Source organism: Anastrepha ludens, chromosome 3 (genome assembly GCF_028408465.1).
Source record: "Anastrepha ludens isolate Willacy chromosome 3, idAnaLude1.1, whole genome shotgun sequence".
Classification (NCBI taxonomy): domain Eukaryota; kingdom Metazoa; phylum Arthropoda; class Insecta; order Diptera; family Tephritidae; genus Anastrepha; species Anastrepha ludens.
The window spans coordinates 99,850,920-99,876,031 of NC_071499.1; the positions used below are offsets into that span (position 1 = coordinate 99,850,920).

Genomic DNA, 25,112 nt, shown 5'->3' on the forward strand with positions numbered 1-25,112 from the left:
TGGTAGTACTGGTAAAAAGTTGTATCAAAAAATGCAAACCTGGGTTGAGAAAGAAGCCATGTTTTTGTGGCTGCCTGTGTGTGAAAACATATAAAATTATTTTCCAACTTTAATCGAAGTGAAAGAAAATAATTGTTTTCATTGGGAGTTTCAAAGCATTGACGTGGATTTCCTTGCATTGCCTAGCCGTTTTTTTCAGCTGAAGTGTGCTTGAAGTTGAGAATTTACATCTAAGTGTTTATTCAAATATATATCGCCGATTAAGTTCGCTAATTATTTATACGTTCCAGGTAAGGTTTCATCGACGGTCTTCACAGATTTTAAAATAAAAATTAGTAAACATATGTGCGATTTCCAGAAATTACGTAAAAAACGTCCAGTTAAAACTTTGAATAAAAAATGAACTAAAGTATTTTCTGAAATGCCTCCAAGTTAAATTTTGCGGTGCATAGATGTGTATGTATACATACATAAGTGAAAAGTCGAGAACAGTCAAGTCGTGAAAAGCGTCAATTTATTATTTGTAAAAGTGCAGTGTTAAAATATTCTTCGGTATATCGCGCGGGTTTTTTGCCTGAAGGTTATGACAAATGAAAGAGATATTCAATATGTGGCAAAAAGAAGACAGTATTTTGTGTGAATTTAAAGGTAAGAATTGAATATAGAATCGATGGGTCTTGTTTGGTCTATGCAAATTCACTGTCATATTCCTCAACAAACAATTATATTGTTAATAAAGATTTGAAGTAATGCCAAACTTGCATATTAATGGTTTATTTTTTATACAAAAATATTACCAAACTTTATGGAAGAAAATTTTTCACTGTACTGCCAGTTTTACCGCTCAGTATAACAAAATAGGATATATTTATTATATGTAATTTTCTATATTCCAAAGCTAAAATTTGTATTGCCCTGTATGGTTATTCCATGGGTACAAACCGCACTATACCTTTGTCAAAAAGTTGTAATGTATGGTGTATGAGTGATGCGCCACATGGAAGTTCTCTTTCAATTTATGGTATGCGTCTTAATGGCAATATTTATCATAAGAGCAAGAAGTAAATTTTTCACCTATCGCAACGGCGGGAATTATAGCACAACGGGACTTCGCGATATGTTTTTTTTAGCAAATGATTGTAAATGATGTTGGAGACCAAAGCGATAGTAGTTCAGATTTAAGCGGCTTAGTTTTAACAACATGTTCCATCTGCTTTTTTTGCTTTTTGCCAAGTTAACCCTCTTTTTATATCCATATACTGATTTAATCAGTATTGTAACATTTTTATGCTGATTCCTACCGTAGAAATCAGAAGTATGGAAATATATTTCTTCTTTGTAGCCTTTTCCAGATTATAGATTTCACAAGTATTCTCGTCCTCCTGTCCTCTCTCCACGTAGTTTTCTGATGATATCTATGCAGTCAAAATAATAAATACAACATAATTTGACCAGTTTAGACTGTTTTCCTATTGTTTTAATTTGTTAAAATTTCGTATAGAAATATATAAATCGGAGGTAATTATCTAGTTTACAGCCCGGGTGCCAAAATTTATCACAACTTTAGGTACGGGTACCAATCAATCGACGCGATTAGGTCCCAATATTAAGAATAATAAAACGGAGTTTAATTCAAACCGTTAAAAAGTTATTAACTAAAAATAATTCCGTAAAGTTTGTGTTTTATACCTCTAAATACTCACTAAATGCACTGTATTCTTTATATTTTCAGTAAAGTATTTCGCTAAATATTGTTAACAATTGCACTAATAATAACTAATAACAAACATGTGAACAAAATGGGCGACGAAATAAATTTTGATAATAATGTCTGGTATTATCACTTTGGCTCTTTTCTTTGCCATATTTATAGTTTCTAGATATTCGATAGTTTTTTAGTTCATGGAATTTTAGAGGGTAAACATTTCCATTATATATCTAAATGTTAAATATAAAAAAGTGTCGTAGGCGAAATTTGTAATATAAAAGCGTGTGATTTTATGTATTAGAGTATAATTTATATTCAAATATTAAAATAAATCAAAATAGTATTGTATTTATATTCAATAAAAAAAAGGTTTGATACATTTCGGGACCTGCGCTGTAAACTAGACAATTACCAAATCAAAGTTTAAAACTTATTTTTTTTTTGTTATTATAAAGCCAATTACATTTTATTTTTAATTCATTATTATAAAGAATAATTACATTTATAAACGTATTTACATAGCGAATTTTCATTACGAATTTATGTATTTCAATTTATAACGCTGATTGTAAACTTGCTCTTTCAATTGCTTCCTGAAAAGCATCATTATCAAGCTCGTTGTACCAACGAACACCGTTGTGTGAAATATTTTGGAATGATATCCTATTTACCTACCGAACGGGAGACAACAAGGTTGTCTCTGTTTCTAGTTTCATAACTATGTTGGAGACTTGTTAATTGCACAGAGTTATGAGCACTATTTTTCATAATTTTGTGGATGTGACATAATAATTGAAATCTGTGCACTAATTTTACAGGCAAAATGCGACAGTTTACATATAAGTCTACTGAGTGATATCGATGCGGTAGATTGATAACATTTTTGAGCATTCTATTTTGCATCACTTGAATGCTATGAACGTTATTATAAGAAGCCCATGTACTAGTGCCATATGTGATGTGGCAATGAGCTAGGCCAAAGTAAATCAATTTTTTAGTTTATTTCTAACCTTATAAAGAAAACCGTTAACCATTGATAGTTTCCGTTTCATAAAGTTAACGTGGTCGTTCCAACTCTAGATAGAATATCTTTTATTACCCAGGAATTTAACACAATTGACCTCGTTAAACAGAATCCCGTTATGGAGAACGCCAAGAGTGGCCACTGGCTTCCTTCTACTTCGAAAACATACAACATTCGTCTTATTAACATTTAATAAAAGTTTATTGAGTCTAAAGAACTCATCGAGAATGATCAAATCCGCCTCAATATTCAGCATAATTTCTTCAGGGCTATCGCCTGGATAGAAAATAGGACAGGACTTGTAAAAATTCAATAAATTCCCATCAACAGTTCAGACGATGTATGTCTATTATTATTTTATAAACTATATAAAAAATGTGTGAAAATTAAAAATACAAATGTTGTTAAAACCGGTAAAAATATGGTGTATTTATTATTTAATATAATATATATTTATTGTACTTATGTATTATTTTATTTTTCTGGGTTTCTATTTCCTCAAGCCCAAATAAAAATACTTGGGCTTTGCAATTAAAAGCTGTGAGCACTTGGAGCGAAAGTGACAGATACTATGAATCCACACCAACAGCTGGTAAAAAAAATATAAACGTAAAATGTTAACCGTAAAAGCTAAAAAAACCTAGATAACCAAGATAGAAGCAAATAGTATGCCACTTAAAATAATAAGCTTTCCACCCAAAATCTAAAAATACATTCCAATATATGCGGGTATACGCAGTAGTCCAAAGATGTATTTTAATGCAAATCTCGCGTTAAATATGATATATTAAAGCCCTCGTCGAAACGGGGTTTAATAGTTATTTCCTTCCATAAGAAATATTTTGAACCAACACATTTTCATATCTTCCGGAAGGATAGAGGAGTCTTTTTTCAACTTACGAACAAATACAATCGAGTTCGGTATGTGGCATACCATGCATGTTGATGATAACATTGCTACGCTTTGTGAAAATACTGAAAATATTAATTTCTGTATTCTCGTTGATTTTAAACTCACTGATGTTAGTTGGGTGTACCACCGAATGCTATCAGAGCTCTCGAAACGAATTTTTTAGGTAAATCTCTTGTCTTTGTGAACGAAAATTTATTATCTAATTTGTTTGATATTAGAGCAATTTTAAGCCCTGCCGGTAAGGTGCAGTCACCGGTCGTCATCGTCTAACTCATCTCTCGGTAGGCCCAGGAAAGGTGCTGTTTCCACAGGTTGGGTTCAGAGGGAGAGGGGTGTTCGGTGAGTGCGTTTGAGAGGGCATGTGAATGGGTGGTTAGTATCATGCGGAGTACCTTCACATGCCAGACATATATTGAGTCTGTCGTCGATTTTGGATAAGTAGGAGTTTATTTAGTTTTTACGGTCTTAAAACCTAATTTATACATTTATATGCTTATATGCTAAATATATAAACAATATTCCTACATATGTATATGTATACAAAGAGAAATTATAGTTTACAATTATAAATTTTTTACAGCGTAATTTATAGTTTAACATAGTTAAAGTAATACATATTTGTTGTTGTTGTTGTAGCAGCATAAACATTCCCCATACTTACATACGGGGAATACTGCTGGACTGACAGTCCTTGGCCGGGTCGTTTCGGTAACGTAGAATCGACTGTCGTGGAAACGGTAATTTGCCCTGCTTTATATTAAAAACGAACTTCATAGTGTGATAAAATATTTGCTGTTTCACGCTCAGAAATTCAAGTCTTTGATAATTTTTTTTATGGGTGTATCATAACGCTTATTCAAAGAGAATCGCATAGCTCTGTTTTGCTTTTTTTGTAGTTTCTCAACTTGTGTGTCGCTAGCCATGAAAAAATCGTTGGACAGTACAGGGTGAACGAAACAAAACACCATAACTTTTTGTGTGAAACTAGTTTTTATTGGTTTCAAAGGCAAAATTGTTCAAAAATGATTGCAATTTTAACATATATTCACTTTAGCTGGATATGACCACCTTTTGCCTTGACTATAGCCTTCAAACGGTAAAAAAATGAGTTGCATGCTGCACGAATGTGATCTTGAGATATTTTGGCCCATTCTCTTATAATCGCTTTTTTCAGCGCATCCATACTGGCATATTTTTTAGTCCTCACCTTGCTCTCCATAATGGACCAGATGGAATAGTCCATCGGATTTGCGTCTGGCAAATTCGAAAGCCATTGTGTGGACGAAATGAAGTGTGGAACATGTTTTTTAACCATTCTTGGTTCACACGAGCTTTATAAGACGGTGCCGAGTCCTGTTGGAACGTCCATGGTCTGTGACCGAATTTTTTTTGTCCACGGCTCTAAAGCGGCTTCTAAAACATTTTCCCGAGAATAAGTCGCATTCACTTTGACACCAGGCTCTATAAAAAGGGTTGGAGAGCGTCCATCAGCGGTCACTGCGGCCCAAACCATTACTTGCGATGGGAAATTGCTTCGAGTGGCCATACGTAGGCACAAATTCTCGTATGGCGTTCAGTCAAGGCGGCCGTCGTAGCCGAATGGGTTGGTGCGTGACTACCATTCGGAATTCACAGAGAGAACGTCGGTTCGAATCTCGGTGAAAACACCAAAATTAAGAAAAACCTTTTTCTAATAGCGGTCGCCCCTTGGCAGGCAATGGCAAACCTCCGAGTGTATTTCTGCCATGAAAAAGCTCCTCATAGAAATATGTGCCGTTCGGAGTCGGCTTATAACTGTCGGTCCCTCCATTTGTGGAACAACATCAAGACGCACGCCACAAATAGGAGGAGGAGCTATATTCAACGTCCTCTTCAAATTTTAAGTTATTATGTATATTCCAAGATATTTACTTACTTTTACTTCTTCAATTCTCTCATTTTTTATTTGTAAGCTGTGGTCGCTTATTGCTCTACAAAGAATCATAAACTTTGTTTTTGTCACATTTAGTTTTCAGTTTATTTACGCACAGCCAATTGTATAAAGAATCGAGATCTTCTTGCATTTTTGTTACTGCTCTAGGCCGATTTCTATCGCTGACTGTTAAGAGAGTATCGTCAGATGAGTCTATAAGCGTTTGTTGCTTCCGATCTGACAAGAAATTACCATTCAAGTTCAGTGTTCTCCACACCGAATTTTTTTTGAAGTATTCCCCGATCAGTCGTCTCGAAAGCGCTTCTAAGGTCAATAAATACTGCTAAAGAGTGATTTTTTTAAGATCTAAAGGAAAGTTTTTCAAAAAAACACACGTAAAATTCAGAAAAATGCATGAAATGTTTATTTAAATCTACTATCGATATATATATAATTTAATGTTTGAAGATTGTTTCATGCAAATGTTGACCGCAACTGCGCTTTAAATGGTCCATCCGCTTAGTTCAATTTTGGCATACTCTTTCAAATGTTTCGGCCAGTATCTCACATATAAATGCTTTAATGTTGTCTTCCAATCCGTTAATTGAAGCAGGCTTGTTTGAATAGACATGCGCTTTAACATAGCCCCACAAAAAATCAATCTAAAGGCGTTATATCGCACGATCTGGATGGCCGATTGACAGGTCCCGAACGCGAAATAAAATGTTCACCGAACTCGCCTCTCAACAAGTCCATTGTTACGCGTGCTGTGTGGCGTGTGGCACTGTCTTGCTGAAACCACATGTCATGCATTTTGGGCAAAAAAACAAGTTGGATATCATTTCACGGTAGCGCTCACCATTCACAGCTACGTTACGATTTGCAGCATCTTTGAAGAAGTACAGTCCAATTAAACCTCCAGCCCATAAACCGCACCAAACTGTGACCTTTTCTGGATACATTGGTAGCTCTTGTAATTCTTCTGGCTGATCTTCACTCCAAAATCGACAATTCTGCTTATTTACGTACGTACCCATTTATCCAAAAATGAGCTTCGTAGCTGAACACAATTTTCGATAAAAAAGTGGATCTTCGGCCAACTTTTCAGGAGCCCATTCACCAAAAATTCTGCGTTGCGGTTGGTCGTTCGGCTTCAATTCTTGCACCAGCTGTATTTTGAAAGGCTTCACACCTAAATCCTTTCGCAAAATTTTCCACGTTGTTGAGTAACAGAGGCCCAATCGCTACGAACTGCGACGAATCGATAATTAATAGTCATGTTGTTGTTGTTGTAGCAGCATAAATATGCCCCATACATATACGAGGAATGCTGCTGAAGTGACAGTCCTTGGCCGGATATAAATCCGGTCGTTCCGGTTACGTAGAACCGACTGTCGTGTCATCATTAACACTGGCCGATACAGCTGCGATATTTTCTTCAGTTCGCCCTCTAAGTAATAATGTAAATTTGGTTCTAAATTTAGTCACAATAGCTCGAATAGCCGCTTCAGTGGGTCGATTAAACTGAGCATAAAATGGAAGAAGCGCGCAATAAACTTTCTTAACAGAACATGCATTTTTATAATAAAATTCAATGATTATTTGCAAGCGTTGCTCGTTTGTAAGACGATTCATGGTTAAATTATGGACCAAACTGAAGATGTTTGACAGTGAAACAAAACACGAAACGTGCGTCATCTGTTTAAACCAACTATTTAAAAAGATAATAGCTAAAAAATCACCCTCTATATATACATACACAGTCCTGCCATAAGTTCTGTTATAAGTTAAGTCCGTTATAGATATGAAATACTAAATTCTTAAAATAAAATTAATATTTGAAATGATCACGATCATGATTTTACACAAGCCTTCAAATGATTAGGCCATTTAGCTATTACAACACGCACGGTTTCCATGGATATTGACGTTGCTGCTCGAAGCAAAGATTGAGACTCTCCAAATTTCTAGGAGGTCTTCGAGAGGCAATGTTATCCAATTCTGACCACAAACTGTAGTTCAATGGATTCAAATCTGGACTTCCAGACGGCCAATCTTCTGCGATGTAACGACTTTGCAAGACACTCGCCACCAAACCATTACGTATGTTAGTCTGGTTGGTGGTCACGCGGAACTTTTGAACAAAATTTGTTTACATCTTTAGAAGTTTTAGCATAGATTTTGTCATTTTGCTTATTAAAAACTTCTTCAACAGTGAAAATTTTCTCATCTGTGAAAATAATATTTTCATGGCCGTTGACTACGTGTCACCGAAGAAGCAGCCAGCAGCTGAGCGACGGAAGGCTTTTATGGAGATCATCTCTAATTAGTCTTGACAAGAATCTGGTCGATACATTCATTTCCCTGGACATGCTTTTCTGCTTTCTAAGGGGATTTCTTCGAATTCTTTATCGAACGGTTTTTATGGCTGCACTGGTTCGAACCACTCGAGGACGACCACTTCTTTTTCTGTCTGTAACTTCAGACGTTTGGGAAAAATGATTTATCGTGTGCTAAACAAAGCTATTCGTAAAACTCACTTGTATTTCTACTACACTTATGTAATGCGATCACTACAATGCGATTTTCCTTCTCCTGTGTCACAGAATTTATGGCAAGACTAAGTATTTTCAATGATGTACATTGTACATGTACTATTTTGGACTGCTAATCATTTGGATATATTATATTTTATAATATATGCCCGAAAATCAGTTCTATAGTCGCTAAGATTTTTTTAAAATATTGAACTGTAAAATACATACGTATTTGTCTTTTGAGAAAAATTATTTTTTTTTGTGCATACAATAAAGAATATACGATCTTATATATTATATATGTATTTCTATTACTAGGATCGTATTATATTTATTTATATATATGTGTGTTTTCATTCTCAGCGTTCCTGTTTTCGGGTGATTCTAAAACAAATTTAATTGACAATGGATTCGGATGATTCTAACCCGGGATCTTCGGTATCAAATTCATCATCAAATTCATCGGAGAATTCACGATCTTCGCCCGAACCTTCAAATGAAGTGGAAGCCATAAACACACTCAATGTGGAGGCAGGTGAAAATGTGGAAGGACAAGAATTATCGAGATCAAATTCACGGTGTTCAAATGATGGTGCGAATTCTCCACATTCGTCCTCCAAATCTGAATTTAATTCTTCATCGTCTTCTTCGTCTAGTGATAACGAAATCGATGGTATAAAATCGCCTGTCGAAAATTCACCCACTAAAAGTAAGCGTATGAAGCATTTATTTCTACAAAAACGTCTTATTATAAAGAATTACAAATTTACAATTTCATAAATCAAAATATCTCGATATCATACAAGTTATGTTTTCTAAATTTTTGTTTAGTTTATTTATTTTCTTTCTAATTGTACCAGTATACATGACTTTGGTTCGCAAATAATTAGTAATATTTGGTTAAAATAATTTCCGCATTTCTAAAATGGTACAATTGGTAAAATTGGTACAGAGTAAAAACTTGCAGACTGCTGTTAAATGGTATATTATTTATAAATGTTCAACTTCGGTTATTGTGCCTAATAAGTTCATTTCCCCTCTTCTTCTTCAAAGCTTTTCAGGATTATAAAAACATTGAAACAATAAATAATAATTATCTGTAGTTTTATGTCACAGTGGAACACCAGTTCTTTGATAAATATCCAACGCCACTGAAAGTTGAACTGAAATTTGTATTCCAGTGTTCTTTTCAGTTAGTTTGTGAATTGTTTTAATTTTAGGTTGATTTCATGTCTATCATTTGTTTAAGCTTAAGTATTTTAAAGATAATAATTCCATTTCAACATTAGGAAGTCGTACTCCGTCACCTCAAGCCTCAAAGTCTCAACGGAGCTCGAGACATTCAAGTTTATCATCTAACAGTAGCCGAAGCAACAGTCCTAATTCTAATTTCCGTAATGGCGGACCAAATATAAGCCATGAAGAACTGAGTGATGTAAGCGATTTGGAGAGTGAAAAGCGCGGTTCACTTTTGAATAGTAGTAAGCAGTCTATAGAGGACGAAGCAACAAATGTTTCTTCAGCATCTGCTCCTTTAGACCAAGAAATCGATCAAAAAGAGAACAATTCGGAACGGCGGTTTTCTTTAGAAACTGATAACAGTCAAAATGCAGTAATTACGGACTTACGTCAAAAACTGGACTTAATAAAAACTCACGGAAAGGTATTTATAGATAGATTTATAACTAGAATTTCACTACATTCTCTGGTAATTTTTTTAAATTTAATTAAAAAAAAAGTTAGGATTTAGAAAATAAAAATTAATTATCGATACGAGTACAATGGCGAAGGGTGAAGGTAAATTAAGCTTGTAAATATACTAAATAAATAAATTTGGCCATTATCGTTGCTTGCCTATCTCTAAGCTAGTATATTTATCGATATAATTCGACGTAATACACGTCGGTAATAGTGGGCACCCGTTGAACTCGTCCAAAGTTGAATAGGCTCTCCATATTATCCGTAAGATTATCCGCATAGTACGGATTTTTAACGGCACCAACAAAAAAGTCTGAAGTCCGATTGTTAACATAAATGTACTGTGTAACATTGCAAGCCATCCTACTGAGATACAGCCAGGTCTTTAGTGTAGGTTATCGATATGATTATCAAAGAAAAGGAAGGCATTTGTATTTGTAACTGGATGCCAATTCTGGCCCCTTTTGCAACGTATCTTAGTCTTTAGAAAAAATAAAGTGAATGAGAGTAAACACGTTTGTTTTAGACGATGGAAAACCCAAAAGCAACTGAAGAAGCAGCAAGTTCAAATGAAAACGACAAACAAAGTGATCCCATCGAGGTTTTGGTCAAATCAAATGATGAAGATGCCTTAGACTTCGAAGCTGAAGAAGGCGAATGTCAAGATATAAGTAAGGATGATGAGAAGCAGATACATGAACAACAAAGTAAATTAGGAAAAGAGAATGAAAGATCTTCGAAATCTGATGGAGAAGCCGAAGAAGGCGAAGAACTAGAAGAAGGCGAAGTGTCGGATGAAGATGAGAAACGACCGGAGGAAACTGAACCCAAACCTGTGTGCCGCTTTTATACCCGTGGTCAATGCACTTGGGGAATGAGTTGTCGCTTTCTTCATCCTGGTGTAACTGATAAGGGAAATTATACAATGTTTGATTTGGTACGTCCGGTTCCCGTAACGCAAACAGGACCATCTGCCACTCGGCCTGCCAATTATCCAACTCATCCAATTGACTATCATGATTTTCGCACTGACCGTCCAGCATTACATCACCGCCTGGGCCTACAACATGCACCTGCAGTTTATGGTGCACACCATGATCCTAGGGCAGCTACAGCGGATGCTCCAGTCGTTATTGAAAGTGCATGGGAACGCGGCTTACGAACAGCTAAAGAAATGATGCGTAAGGCAAATAAACGAAAAGAGCAAGATATGGATTTTGAGGATAAGAAAATGAATTTGACTTTATCTCCAGACGAAATAGAAAAGGATGCTTATTATTTAAAGGAGAGGGGTTCCCCACAAGATGTTCGTATTTTAGTTTTGGATTTTTTTTTACGAATGAACAGTAATAGAGTTTTCTATCATTACAGATTGCTCCAGCGTATGGCCGACACGGCTTATATCAAGAACCACTTGGTATATACAGTCCAACCGACCGATTTGCGCGTGGTCCGCCAATACCAGCAACATATGATGATGTGGACTCATATGGACGATCAACACGATATCGTGAACTGCCTCCTCATCGTATGCCGCAGTATGAAGATGAACGACGAGTACGTCCTACTCGCGAAGTTATTGTTCAGCGTGTTGAACCTGTTGGTCGTGGTGATGAGTGGCGTGACCCATGGATGAGATCTCCTGGCGGGCGTGGAGAATCACGGGATCATAGTAGCAAACGCCGTCATGATCGTCGCAGCTACAGTAGCAATTCTTCGTATTCTTCTTCGAGCAGCTCCCGATCTGATTCAAGCTCGGAAAGTAGCCGTTCGTCTACCCCAGTTGGTCATAGGCGTCGTTATAATAGTTCGCATAAGGTATCACCATCACGTAGACATGGAATGCGATCTGCACGATCACCGAGCCTCCCTCGTCGTCCTCGCCATTCTCCAAGTATGTTTATTGAGTTGCTTGATAACTTTTTCTATTTAAATTTACGAGGCAAATACGTACTATAAATAGCTGTCTTTTATTTTCTTCTTTAACGTTTTATAAGTTGGATATAAGGATGTTCTGATTGAAAAATTTACCGAAACCGGTATTCGGTAGTTTTTAAAATTCAATTCAAATAAATTTATTCAGTATATTATATTGTATTACAATCTTACAGACTAGAGTACAAATTTTAACGAAAATAATATTCAAGATATGTGCTTAGGGATATGCTCAATCCCTTTGGCGGCCGCCGTCGCCGAATGGGTTGGCGCGTGATTACCATTCGGAATTCGGAGAGAACGTAGGTTCGAATCTCGGTGAAACACCAAAATGAAGAAAACGTTTTTTCTAATAGCGATCGCCCCTCGGCAGGCAATGGCAAACCTTCGAGTGTATTTCTGCCATGAAAAAGCTCCTCATACAAAATATCTGCCGTTCGGAGTCTGCTTGAAACTGTACGTCCCTCCATTTGTGGAACAACATCAAGACGCACATCACAAATAGAAGGAGAAGCTCGGGCAAACACCCAAAAAAGGGTGTAAGCGCTAATTATTATTCAGAACATAATTGTGCCAGAGTAACACTGCTTGCCGCAAGTTTTTGTTTTTGTTGTTGTTTGAACCCTTGTAAATGATCTTGTAAGTTAGCGTGTAATTCTTTGACTAGTTCAATCTACAACACTCATGCTACTAGAATTTAACATATATATATATACTGCAAGTAGTATTTTTAGGGGATACATTTGGGTCCAAATTCAAATATTAAAAATAAGTAAGGTGTTCATAAAACAAGAAAACAAAACATAATAAAAAAAAAATAGCAAAATAATAGAGAAACAATTTAGGAATCTCGCTAGCTCGTAACAACTTTAAAATTATTCTTATTTATTTTCTTATTACCTATATTAAGGGGTTATACACAGTTATGAAGCAAATAAAAGACGGGTTGTCAAGGATTTATCCTGAAGAAACTTCAGAATATTTTAATTTGAAAATTTTTGGCGGTTATAAAAGCATCCTTCAAGAACGTAACACAATTTTTTATTTATGAAAATGTTGATTATAGAGCGCGCTGCAGGCGATTTCTGGAACCTCCTTTAAAAAAAGACGATTTACGGTGTACATTGTAACTCAGGATTGGATTATCTGAAATCAAAAAACCAAACAAATTTTGTTATTGTAATATATTAGATTATCTAGTAATTAATCGTTCGGCTAATCAAAATAGTGAATTTTCACAAAATGGCAGCTTCGATTTCGATTTTTACGTTAAAATTTGCCCGTAAATTGATTATAAAATGGAAAATAAGTATCAGATTTACAAAAGGAACGATTAATTACTAGAAAATGTATCTTTAAAGATTGAGTTAAAACGGTTGACCGATCAAACAAGCCGTTTTCGAGATATCGTGTACACCGACTTGAAAAATGCCGTTTTGAAAAAAACACGTTTAAAGTTTCAAAACCTACCTTAAAACGTGCCGAGGCATCTCTACATACATATTTAGGTATAACTCCGAAAGTATTGCTTAGATCTACTTCAAATTTCGTGCGTATACTTTTGAATATATGTACATTACAAAAATGCAATAAAAAAAATCGATTTTTTGAAAGTCATAACTGCGTATAACCCCTTAAATGATTAGTCTGGTATTAAGAAATTTAATTTCATTCATTCATGATTATTGGACTAATTAACTCAAAAGAAGTCAAAGCTTTGTTTGTAAAAAAGATTTTATAATCCTTCCATGGTATAGCAATACGATTTAAAGTTTTGCACAGAACAAATAAGTAATACAGTTATAGCATAATAGTAAATTAATTCTTTGGATGAATTGAGAAGTTTTGTGTTAATTAAAATTTTCGTTGCTTTGCAGGTAATCGGCATTCTCCCAATGTGAAGAGAAAAAATTCACTGTCACCTGCAATGGAAAAGAGAAATGCATATAGTCCATTGCATAAGAGAAAGAAGCCAATAGCAACCGCGAAAAAATCTGATAAGTCGAAATCTAGACACCGAGTTACTTCGAGTTCATCTGGATCAGGTATTGGTTTTTATGTTTCTTTGAAATTTAACTATTTTTACAGTCTATTCTATTTTTGCAAATCTATTCAGATCAAATACGCTAACTAGGTTACATTAGGTTAACCCGGCTGGCATTAAGCCATGCACATACCTTTTGGACCGTAGCGATACGAGATGACCTCTGTTAAGATTTACAGTAGACAGTCAATGCTTTTAGCAAATCTAAGCAGATCCTCCTGCTATTTTTGAGATTCCTCCACACCCTCAAACTGCGGGGTTCCTGGCATTGGGAGCGCGTTTTTGATAATGTCGGACAAAGACACAGAAGGTGCTCTAGAGTTTCCTCTATATCCTCTCTGCACTTGCTGCATTTATAGATTATGACCTGTCAGCATACCTATAAAAGTTTTGCAGTCTTTTCGCTAGAGCATAGGTACGAATTGAGTAAGTTTTTTTTGTCATTAGTTCTACACATGACTTTTGCAGTTTTGCATGTAGTGGAGTTTTGGAGTAGGTGGACTAACCTAGCTTCCACTTGCTTTTTCATGCATTCATCCATTTCGTTGTATATTATATTTAGTGGTTTTTGTATGCCGTTCTTCTGTTCAAATGTTAGGTTAACAGTACTTTTAGCTATCTCATCTATTATTTCGTCTCCTATGATGCCTTTGTGACCCGGTACCCAATAGATGTAGGTAGGTAGGTAGGTGAAATGGTTGAAATGCACCTGGCACTCCTAGGGTAGCACTAAAGCGCCGTTTTGATACCATTATGAAACCTTCAACAGGCAGATATCTACAGTCAACCAGAGCTGTTGATATAATGGAGATAATTGATTGGATTTAGGTTGGCGCACTGCCCCAGGCTGTCGAAGAAAAGAGTGACCTTAGTCTTCTAGCTGCTAAACCCGGACATTTACAGAGAAAATGCTCAACGGTATCCTTCTCTGAAAGTTCCCCACAGCTTCTGCAATGGGGGTTAAATGTTAACCCTAGCTTTTCCGCGTGTGTGCCGATGGTCCAGTGACCGGTAACACAGCTACTAGTTTGGAAATTGAATGGCGAGGAGTCCAAAGAACTTTCTGAGTTCTTCTTATATCGTATTGGGACCAAAGGGTTTTTGAAATAGCACATGAAGAAATGGAGCTCCATCTTTTCTGCGCTTTCGTGAGAAATAATTTGTGCAGTTCCCCTTTAACAACTGTCAAGGGGATGCCGATGACTGGGTAGGAGGTCTCTGAGGCCAGTCCAGCCCCCTTCTTAGCAAGCTCATCAGCAATATCATTTCCCTCTATGTTCCTATGTCCTGGACCCCAGATCAGAGAAATGTTACCTGCACACCCAAGTGATTTAATCTCCTCTTTACAAGAGTTCACTAGTTTTAATCTGCTCCATGGCGTCGTCAGAACCTTAATCGCGGCTTGACTATCGGAGAAATTGTCCCTCGCTCCCGCGTTCCTTAAGCATTTTGCATGCCAGCAAGATCGCAAACACTTCTGCTTGAAAAACACTAGCAGTGTTCGGCAGTTTAAAGGAGATAGATAAATTGGCTGGTTTAGAGAAAACCCCTGCTCCGACTCCCAATTCCATCTTGGAACCGTCAGTGAAGACAGAGGTGCAAGCTTCGGTGCAGATTTTCCCCTCGATCCAATCCTGCCTATTTGGAAAGATGGCTCTAGCACGACCCTCAAACTCTAGTTTGCGGATAGAGAGATCTGTTCGAAGTTCGGAGAAATACGGTGTTAACTGCCCGAAAATGCTTCTATGTCCCTTGAGAGATTGTCTCCAAAGACCAATCTCCTTCAACCTGATTGCACTTTGAGCTGCGATGGAAATGACGGAAAAGTCGATGGGAAGTAAGTGCAAACGAACATTCAGGGCAGCACTGGGGCAAGTTTTACATGCTCCGGTGATGCCAATGCATACAGTCCTTAGCACCCTCCCCAGTTTAGTGATATTATAGCCCTTCCGAAGAGCTTCCCACCAAACCAGGCATCCGTACGTTAAAATTGGCGAAACCCCTGCGTTGTACATCCACAGCACGACCTGTGGCTTGAGTCCCCATTTTTTACCGAACATAGATTTGCAGGAGTAGGAGGCTATACTGGCCTTCTTTACCCGATTTTCAATGTGTAGCTTCCAATGGAGTTTGGAGTCAAGTATCACTCCAAGATACCTAACTTCCGATGAGAGCGGGAGAACGTGGTTGTTTAATTTGGGAAGTCGAAAGGCTGGAGGTTTATATTTTCTGGTAAATAGCACCAGCTCCGTTTTGTCAGAATTGACTCGGAGGCCACAAGTGGCAGCTCAGCGACTGAGTACAGCCAAAGACCTTTCCAAAATCTCAGCCATGACTGAGGGAAACGGTCCCGATACCATCAGGACCAAGTCATCATGCTACTACCTTAACCCCACCCTTATTTAGCATTATCAGAACTTCGTCAATTACAACTAGCCAAAGTAGGGGCGAAAAGACACCTCCTTGCGGCGTCCCCCTGTGCACGAATCTAGTGACTTTAGCCCCTCTTGCGACCGCATTAATTTCCCTGCATCCAAGCAGGGATGAGATCCGGAGACATAGGTCTTTCCACCTCTAGTCTATCTAACGCAGTGATAATTGACTCCGCCCTGATGTTATTAAAAACACCTTCTATATCTATGAAGGCCCCCAAAGTGAATTGTTTGCCTTCCAGAGATTTTTCCACAGTCTCTACGTCCTCGTGTAAGGCTGATTCCGTGGATTTCCCTTTCAGATAAGCGGGTTTCGCTGGAGATAATTTGGATTCGATGTGCTCTCGGATATGATAATCAATCAATCTTTCAAACATTTTTAGAATAAATGAGGTAAGACTTATAGGCCTAAAGTCCTTGGCCGAGTTGTGACCCCTCCTCTCCTCCCTGCCTTGGGTATGCAAACAACCCTCGTTTTCTTCCAGTTGGCGGTTGATCATCCTCCAATTCAATTTCATCATCGCAAATTGCAAGAAATTTTTCAATTTCTTTATCAGTTCATCGTGTACCAGTTGCCATTTTAATAATTAAAGTAAATACTAAAAAACTACATAAAAAATAAACACTATGAAATCACAGCCAAGTCAATAAATATTACACAATTACTTTGTCGTTTCGACGACGTAAACACAAAAAAAAAAAAAACTTACCCAAACAGAACTGAGCTGTACATTAGCACGCTAAGAGAGTTCAGCAAACACTGATGCTATACAAAAAATCAGCAGAAAAAACATAAAAATTAAAGAGAAACACCAAAAACAAAAACATGCGTCGTCGTTTCGACGAAGTATGATATTCTAGGGTTAAGTGACTCTATACTGTTGAAAATAGCATCCTTCGTCACATTGTTAAAATCTCTTGATATATCCAGAAATATCCTTAGATCATACTCTTTATATTGTAAAGCCTTCTCTATATTCAGCGAGCGAGTGTGCAGTCTCAGTAGATCGGCCTTTAGTGTAAGCGTGCCTTGTATAATTTGTCCGGCTTAAATGTGTCTCTAATGTATGCATCTAGAATTTTCTCTCTCGTAATCAGGAGAAATTCTGACTCTAGAAAGCTAGGCTAATGGGCCTGTATTCCTTAGAGTATAGAGGGTCGATTTTTCCTGCTTTCGAAGTGAACACAACCCTCGATTCTCTCCACGAAGATGGAGCATGGTTGGTAACATTCCATCCAGTCCTGGAGATTTAAATAGGTGAACAATTTGTGTTGCCCATTCTATTTTGTTGACCATAATTAAATTTGTCGGGATGTCGTTGTTGGTTCGAGGTCTATAGTGTCTGCACACTCCGAAAAATGTGTACTGTCTCCCTTTATGCAAGGGGTAAAAAAATATCACTATGGTGTGTCTCTTGCTGTTGACGAATTGTCATTGCTTTAAAATAGTGGCTACTAGAGTAAACCGATCATTTTACAACTTTGCAGAATATTTTGTTTTCTCATGAAATCTATTTCCATATTAAATATTGTTTCTATGCTATCATTTTAGGTTCGTCTGATTCGAGTGATTCTGATTCAGATACTGGTTCGTCCAGCTCCGACAGTTCCTCAATGTCTAGAGGGCGGTCTAACATTAAACGCTCCAGAACTACGGATAAGATAGTGCATGAAAGAAGAGGAGGAAAGAAAGGTAAGTGTAAAAATTATCCCTTAATGATATTAATAATGATGATAATGTTACATTGGGACGTTTTTTTTTGTTGCTTTAAACTTTCCTTCTTTGCTCGATTCTTTAAACCATTCATTATTCAGAATAACACAAAATTGACTGTATTGATTGAAATCCTGCCAAGGGTTGTCAATTCAGAAGTATTTCCCAAAACTTTATACTGCTACAACAACAACAACGAGTAAACAAAACAGACATTTTAGCTTAAAAAACTTTCATTAGCAGCGGAAAACATTGAAAGATTCCTTTAATCTTTTGGAAATCTAGATTATACTTTGTAAGGAAAAATGGCGGTCCTAGGCTGTTAATATCTTGTGAGATTTTTTACAAATTTGTCTATATTTGGTGTAAGCGGTGATGCGTTGGCCTAAGGAGGTTTGATAGTCTTTTTCTAAACCGCATTTTTTGTTCTATGGTGTATAACATAAAAAACCTAATTCAAAGATATATTTATATTTTATATATTTATATATATATATATATAATCATATATATACATATATTTATATATGTTTTGTATATTTATATATACTTGAATTTTCGTCGTTATCTCGAAAATTTTCCAAATCATTCAAAGCTTCTTCAGTTTTTGTTGGTGTTTCAACATTTTAAACAAAACAAGAAGTAGGAAAATGTAAGAAGTAGGAAAATTAAATGTAAATTTAAAATAAAAAAGGGTACACTGTATTACGAATTATTCGTGCAGCTTCGCATCATTTTTGGTAATGTTTCGCAATTGTGTGAGATTGTGTGTGGGAAGTTTGCACAGAAGTCTGCCCAGTTCTCATGCTTGCCTTTGGGATAGTTCCCTTGGATGTTGAGGAATCCTTGAAGTCCAGTGAATTCCTGTGTTAAATCTAAAATTATTCTTATTTAATTCCATACAATCCTTACAGGGTTTGATTGAAAAGTAATGAGCCTTATTTTTTTTAAGCAGTTTTATTAAACCTTTTGGCTTATACAACTAATATTCTTCAAAATAGGACCCTTGAGCGTCAATACACCGCTGGTAGCGGTCCTTCCACTGCAGGAAACATGTTTTAAACTTGTCCGCCAGAATCGCGTTCAATTCGTCTGTCAAAGTTTTTTTGGATCGCCTCGATGGAGTCGAAACGCCTCCCCTTCAGCTTTCTTTTCAGGCGCGGGAACAAAAAGAAGTCCGGAGGGGACATGTCTGGGCTATAGGGAGGGTGGGGAAGCACCGGAACCCCCATCTTGGCCAATGCAGAGGTGCAGAGGAAGGCGGTGTGCGCCGGCGCATTGTCGTGATGAAGGGTCCAATTGTTGACGAGATCGGGCCGAACCCGGGCGACGCGGTTTTTCAGCCGAAGGAGCACTTCTTTGTAAAATGCCGCGTTTACAGTGCTTCCTGAAGGTACAAACTCTTTGTGGACGATGCCTCGAGAGTCGAAAAAGATGATCAGCATGGTAACGTTGCTCAAGATCGCTGCATTTTCGCCACTGCAAAATCCTAACACACTTTTAAAAGAGCTTTCACGCGCGGAGCGATGTTGGCTGCACCGCTGTTGCCAGCGAACTGGGACCGGTTTCTAGTGGAAGGGGAAGGTCCAACGATCATTTTCCCCCACCAGCCGATTCGGTTGATCGCTTGGCAGACGCTCCGCGCGGGAAGGCTTATTACTTTTCAATCAAACCCTGTATATTGGTTTAGGTTAAAGCTACATATCAGTGATAGTAATTGTAATAAACCTGGCAGAACATTCCAGTATGATTTTCTTTGATTGAATAATTTTTGATATATGGCCCGACGTGTACGATCACTTGCTAAATTAACTAACTGCAAGTGAAGCGTACTATACTTGAAAATTGTAGTTACTGTGGGCGTTCAATTTATCGCAAGAAGGATGCGTTGAAAGCAAAATCAACTGACGGGTTTTGTTCGCCTGTTAACACTTATTAACAAATATTCAAATCTAGATATACATACATACACAAAAATAAAACAGCCGATTTACAGTTTAAACAAAACACGCAATGGAAAGAGTGGACAACTCTCAATCCCAAAACATGTAGACTCTTGGTTTGCCTGGATTATAATTAGGTTGTCTTAGAGCGTCATCTGATGGTTGTTTTTTTAAATTTGTTATCTGATAGATCCGGAGAGCACGTCAATATGCTAAACATTCATTCCCATATACTCATTTTAATAAATTCAGTTTCAGTAGGGGTTTTACTATGTTTCATGTCTCGTGCATCCATCGTATCTTCTATAAAAACCAAATCACCCATTCCATTGCTGGATATGCATCCCAACTCCATGACTGAGAGTTTGCCAAATTTCATTATCGGTATACTATTCCGCTTTTCCAGTGTTTTTATTGGCTGCCTTCACATTCTGTTTAGTCCCATTGCAGAACATCACATCATCCCAGTAACTATCTCGTTGAGCTAGGTATGTTCTAGCGACAGATAACCTCTTTTAAATATGCTATGTAGAGAATAAAAGAAATAAAGAGAATCTTCTAACCCACACTAATTTCTTAGCTCACTAGCAAGATTTTTTGTCGAAATCTGCGGGTTTTCGGATACTTTTCTCAACAAAATAGGTCGGCGCGGTCAAATATTTTCTTTGGTCTTCCACTTGCAGATTTTGCTTCAGCCTATTGTAATTTTGCACGATTTATTATGTTATAAATACTTTGTCGGGTTAAACAAAACATTTCTTATAACTGTTGCACACTTTTTTCTATTGCATAATTATAATACACCGATTGAGTCACCTCAAACTCTCTTTGAAAAAAAAATTTTTTTTTTAATGTTTATTTTTAATATTTCTTCTTTCAGCTGAACCAACTAAAAAGAGATCACCAATATCTATTGAAATTAAAAAGCAACCCACTGTAGGAGTATCGGCTCTAGCTTCATCACCAACACATTCAATAAATTCGGAAAAGGATTTGAAAAAGTCGCGACGTGAAGAATTATTAAAACAACTCCGTGCAGTAGAGGACGCTATCGCAAAAAAGAGATCTAAACTTAACTGATAAATTGGCGGACAATCTAAAAAAATTAACAAATTAGTAGATTAAAATTGTATTAGAAACAAACATTGATTAAATATACTTAAATATGTACAAAAAGTGTATTTGTCAAAACCAATTCCAGTTTATGTGTGAAATAATTAAATTCACTTTAGAAACAATATTTAAGAATGCGATTCTTGATAATATTACCCATTAGTAGTGATAAATATATGACAAACATTTTCAAAACCTATTCATGCTTTCCAGGAATAATTTAAGAAGTTCTAGTAGTGGAGCCCAACATATTAACGTTCAAATGAACAAAGAAGGAGAAATATGTAATATACCGTTAAAGTTTAAGTCATTCTTATGCAGTCTTAGATTAGCTGCTCTCAATTCGCCCACTAATTGGCCACGTGCTAATAAAGCGAGTCTCACTTATTGTATATAAATATATATGTGTATGTAAACGAAAAATTTAGACAAAAAATATAAAAACGATTTATAAGCGGTCACGTTTTTATTTTCGATTGTGCTTAAAGACTACTCTAAAAGCAAAATTCGTGCAATACTTGTACATACATATACAAATCCTTGGAAGCCCTGATCTAAGCAAGTTACTTACGAGCTAAACGGCTAGAAGTATTAACATTCTGATCAGTTTGGCAATTTTTCCTTCTTTTTCTTTGCTCATTGTCACACGAAAATATCCATATACAGTTTTCAGCAAAGCATATTGAACTGATACTTGGTTTAGATTATAATTTTCTCAAACATATACTTAGTCTTGCCATAAATTCTGTGACAAATTTTACAATGCATACGGCGAGAACAAATTCGCAGAAAAAATTCAGTTATTTTTGCTTCTGTTCGTATGCATTGTCTACTCAAAAATTATACTAAGTTCCTTGGCAAACTTCGCTTGTTCACAATGGAGTGGGGAGCTAGGAAAATCGCATTGATTGCATTACATAAGTGTGGGAAAAGTGCAAGTGAGATTTACAAACGTGTGAAGTGAAAGAAGTGGTCGTCCTCTCGTGGTTCGAACCAGTGCAGCCATATAGCCGTTCAAAAAAGAATCCGCGAATCCCCGTAGAAAGCAGAAAAATCATGTCCAAGGAAGTGAATGTATCGACCATATCCATGTCAGGACTAATTAAGTCTTCCGTCGCTCAACTGTTCATCTTTTGACAACGTGCTTGAAGAAAATTAGACTCGACAGGTGCAAGGAGCTTCTACGGTGGCACGCGGTCAACGGCCATGAAAATATTCTTTTGAGATGAGAAAATGTTCACTATTGAAGGAGTTTTTAAAATTGTTTCAAGGGTTCCGTGTGGTCACCATTTAGTCTCCAAATGGTTTGGTGGAGAGTGTCTTGTAAAGGCGTTACATCTCTTAATTTCTGCGAAAACGGGAGGATATCTTTTTCCAAAAAAAAATGTTAAAATTTTAATTGTTTTTATCAATATAAATTTTCGTAGTTAGTGAAGTTACAAATATAATTACTTTGAAAATGGTGTAAGTTCACTTTCTTCACAGACATATGTACTACTATTTAGTTCCAAATTGTCATGTCATTCTACATTTGAATTAATTTTAATACTGTATTATTCTTCCTTCATAGAAATCATCCCAATCAATATAAACAAAAAAATAATCCTAAAATCAGATACTGAAAGCAATTCCGATGAAAATAATTCTTATTTAAATAAATATTTTAAAAGAAAGAGAATTATACAACCCGTGTTGAGTTCAGATGACAATGCTTCTTCAGATACTCGTAATCACGCGTCAGATTCTACGAAATACAATAATAGTTATAAATACGCAAAAGAACAGAAAAATGTTGCGCAACAGCGGTCAAAAATATTACACAAATACAGGTAAAAAGCTCCAGCCAAAAAATTTGAAAATATAGAGTGCGGTTGTTCAAAAAATTGTAGAATTTTTGTTAGTGAAACTGACCGGAAAAAAAGTTCGATATTTTTTGGAAGCTGGCAGATTTTAACAAGCAAAATGTATTTCTCTTAAAAGCTGTTTAATGGTGTAATATAAAAAGAAGACGCCAAAGAAATTATAAAGGAGCACAAAGAAAAGTTGTATATAAATATAATTTATCTGTTCCGGGTGAAAAAATTGCGTTTGCAAAAACTTTTAAAATATCAATAGGACGATTATATCGTGTTTTAAAATCTAAAGATCGTCTAGAAGGATTTCAGATGCCCATCTAACCCATATAAAGGAGCATATCCAAAGCTTTCCGCAATATGAAAGCCATTACACACGAAAGTAATTTTTATCCTGAAACTCTCATATAGTTTTTAAAAAAGAATTCAGATTACATTTTCACTAACCGCGAAAAGATATATGTCAAAAATGTGATTTTCTAAATTTGAAAATAAAAACATCATGTAACAATGTTGAAATCACAAACATCACGGAATAATATGATGTGCACTTAAAGAACGCTGAATTAGCAAGAAAAAGTATGCAAGAAGATAAGATTTTGACATCACAAAATTCAGATAAATATTTCGCTTTTTCTTTTGACTTGCAGAAGGTGTCCATTGCTTATTATAAACGTAATATGTATGTTTTAAATGCAGGATTCCATAATTTTCATGATAATGAGGTCAATATGTACGCATGGGACGAAACAATTGCATCCAGGGGTGCCCAAGAAATTGCTTCTTGCTGCTTAAACCATTTAGAAAATTTAATAGGTTAGCAAAAAAACAAAAATTTACTTCATTTTTATTTATTTATATATGTACTTAGTCAAAGAGTACAAAACGAAAAATTCTTATGGGATTGAATGTGCATATTTTAGATATAAGTAAATGGAAACTTAGGCTATGTTCAGAAACGCATTATAATGCGCAGTACTTGCAGCGCTGGCAGCACTGTCAATGTGACAATTCATGCAACTGATAGATTTGTTGAAATTTGTGAGGAAAAACCCGATAGTCTTTTATTAAATTTAAGAAAAAAAAACCGTGTAAAGCTTAAAAGAAGGACATATCTTGTCAAAAGTTTAATATCAAAACGGAAAATACCCAAAAATAAGTCTTTTTTTGAAACAATAAAATCGTTTCCCGAGGATATATTTTATTCTCATTTTCGAATGTTTCTATCTATTTTTAAATCTTTATTAACTTTTTTTACTTCATCTACGACCTTAGCCCAGAGCACGCTCTTTTTCCTCCTTCCCGACGTGAACTCCTTCTCAGTGCTCAGTCGGACTCTGAGCAGTAATTTTATCTCCGATGTACTAAAGTAATCACTAAAACCAAGAAAAGTATCATAAAATAAAGTTTAAATATCGTATTTTTCATCAATTTTTGTATTAAAAGCTAAAATAAATAATTAAATACCCACTTTTCATCAGACATTGTACTAACGTATTTATTGGCAGTGTGAAAATTTTTGCTGCAAATAATGCACGACTTTTGATACAAAAATGACGTTTAAGAACGCGTTGCATTTGCAGTACTGCCATATTTGCATTTTTGAACGCACTGCTCACTCTGGAATGGTATGTTGCGCATTATAATGCATTGTTGAACATACCCTTAAACTAAATTACTTACGAGTATAAAAGAGATTCAAAGAATCCAGTAAGCGAAATGAATCTCGACATAGTCACCCTTATTGCGAATGTCGACTGACAACGGTTTGTTTACGAATACCGTGACTACAAATGTGCGAAAGTACGCAATTTTGTTGTGTGTTATTTAAAGTAAGTTTTTGTAATAGAGGTGAGTATTTTGAGCCTCTATTGAACTTAATTAGGGCTCTGTAATAGGAGCATTTCGAACATACGATACCTAAGCAGGCCTCCATAGAAAATTCTCTCAAGGACCACGGGGCAATTAGAAACACCACGTAGTATATTGAAGACGAAAGACAAAGACATGATCGTTCTTCTAATCTGCAGAGATTTTAAATTTATTAGTAATTAAATAATAATAATTCATAGGGGATGAGATCTGAAAAGCGTAGATTACGCAGTGTAAAGCGTAAGAATGGACACATATTCTGGACTCTCTCAACTCTAGCCATATGGCATACATACTGGTACATAGTTTGGAGATCAGCCGAAAGAAGCGTATTCATGCTTCAAACGGACAAATGCATTATCCGTACAAAGGTTTCGACAAATACGGGTCAGTGAAATTTGAGCTGCGTTGCCT

The 25,112-nt window shown here is 36.2% G+C and overlaps 1 protein-coding gene across 2 annotated transcripts; it reads left to right on the top strand.

The window, feature by feature from the left end:
• The first annotated feature begins 24 nt into the window (after window positions 1-24).
• LOC128858604 (zinc finger CCCH domain-containing protein 18) lies at window positions 25-21,172 on the top strand. 2 transcript variants are annotated; one of them, XM_054095008.1, is made up of 9 exons: window positions 25-290; window positions 359-648; window positions 8,458-8,803; window positions 9,384-9,757; window positions 10,319-11,098; window positions 11,164-11,686; window positions 13,605-13,772; window positions 17,756-17,896; window positions 20,741-21,172. In XM_054095008.1, the coding sequence occupies exons 3-9, from the start codon at window positions 8,500-8,502 to the stop codon at window positions 20,938-20,940; spliced, it is 2,490 nt and encodes an 829-aa protein (XP_053950983.1). In that variant the 5' UTR covers window positions 25-290; window positions 359-648; window positions 8,458-8,499; the 3' UTR covers window positions 20,941-21,172. The 2 variants fall into 2 exon arrangements, with proteins under 2 accessions (XP_053950983.1, XP_053950982.1); XM_054095007.1 differs by lacking the exon at window positions 359-648.
• Window positions 21,173-25,112: the final 3,940 nt, after the last annotated feature.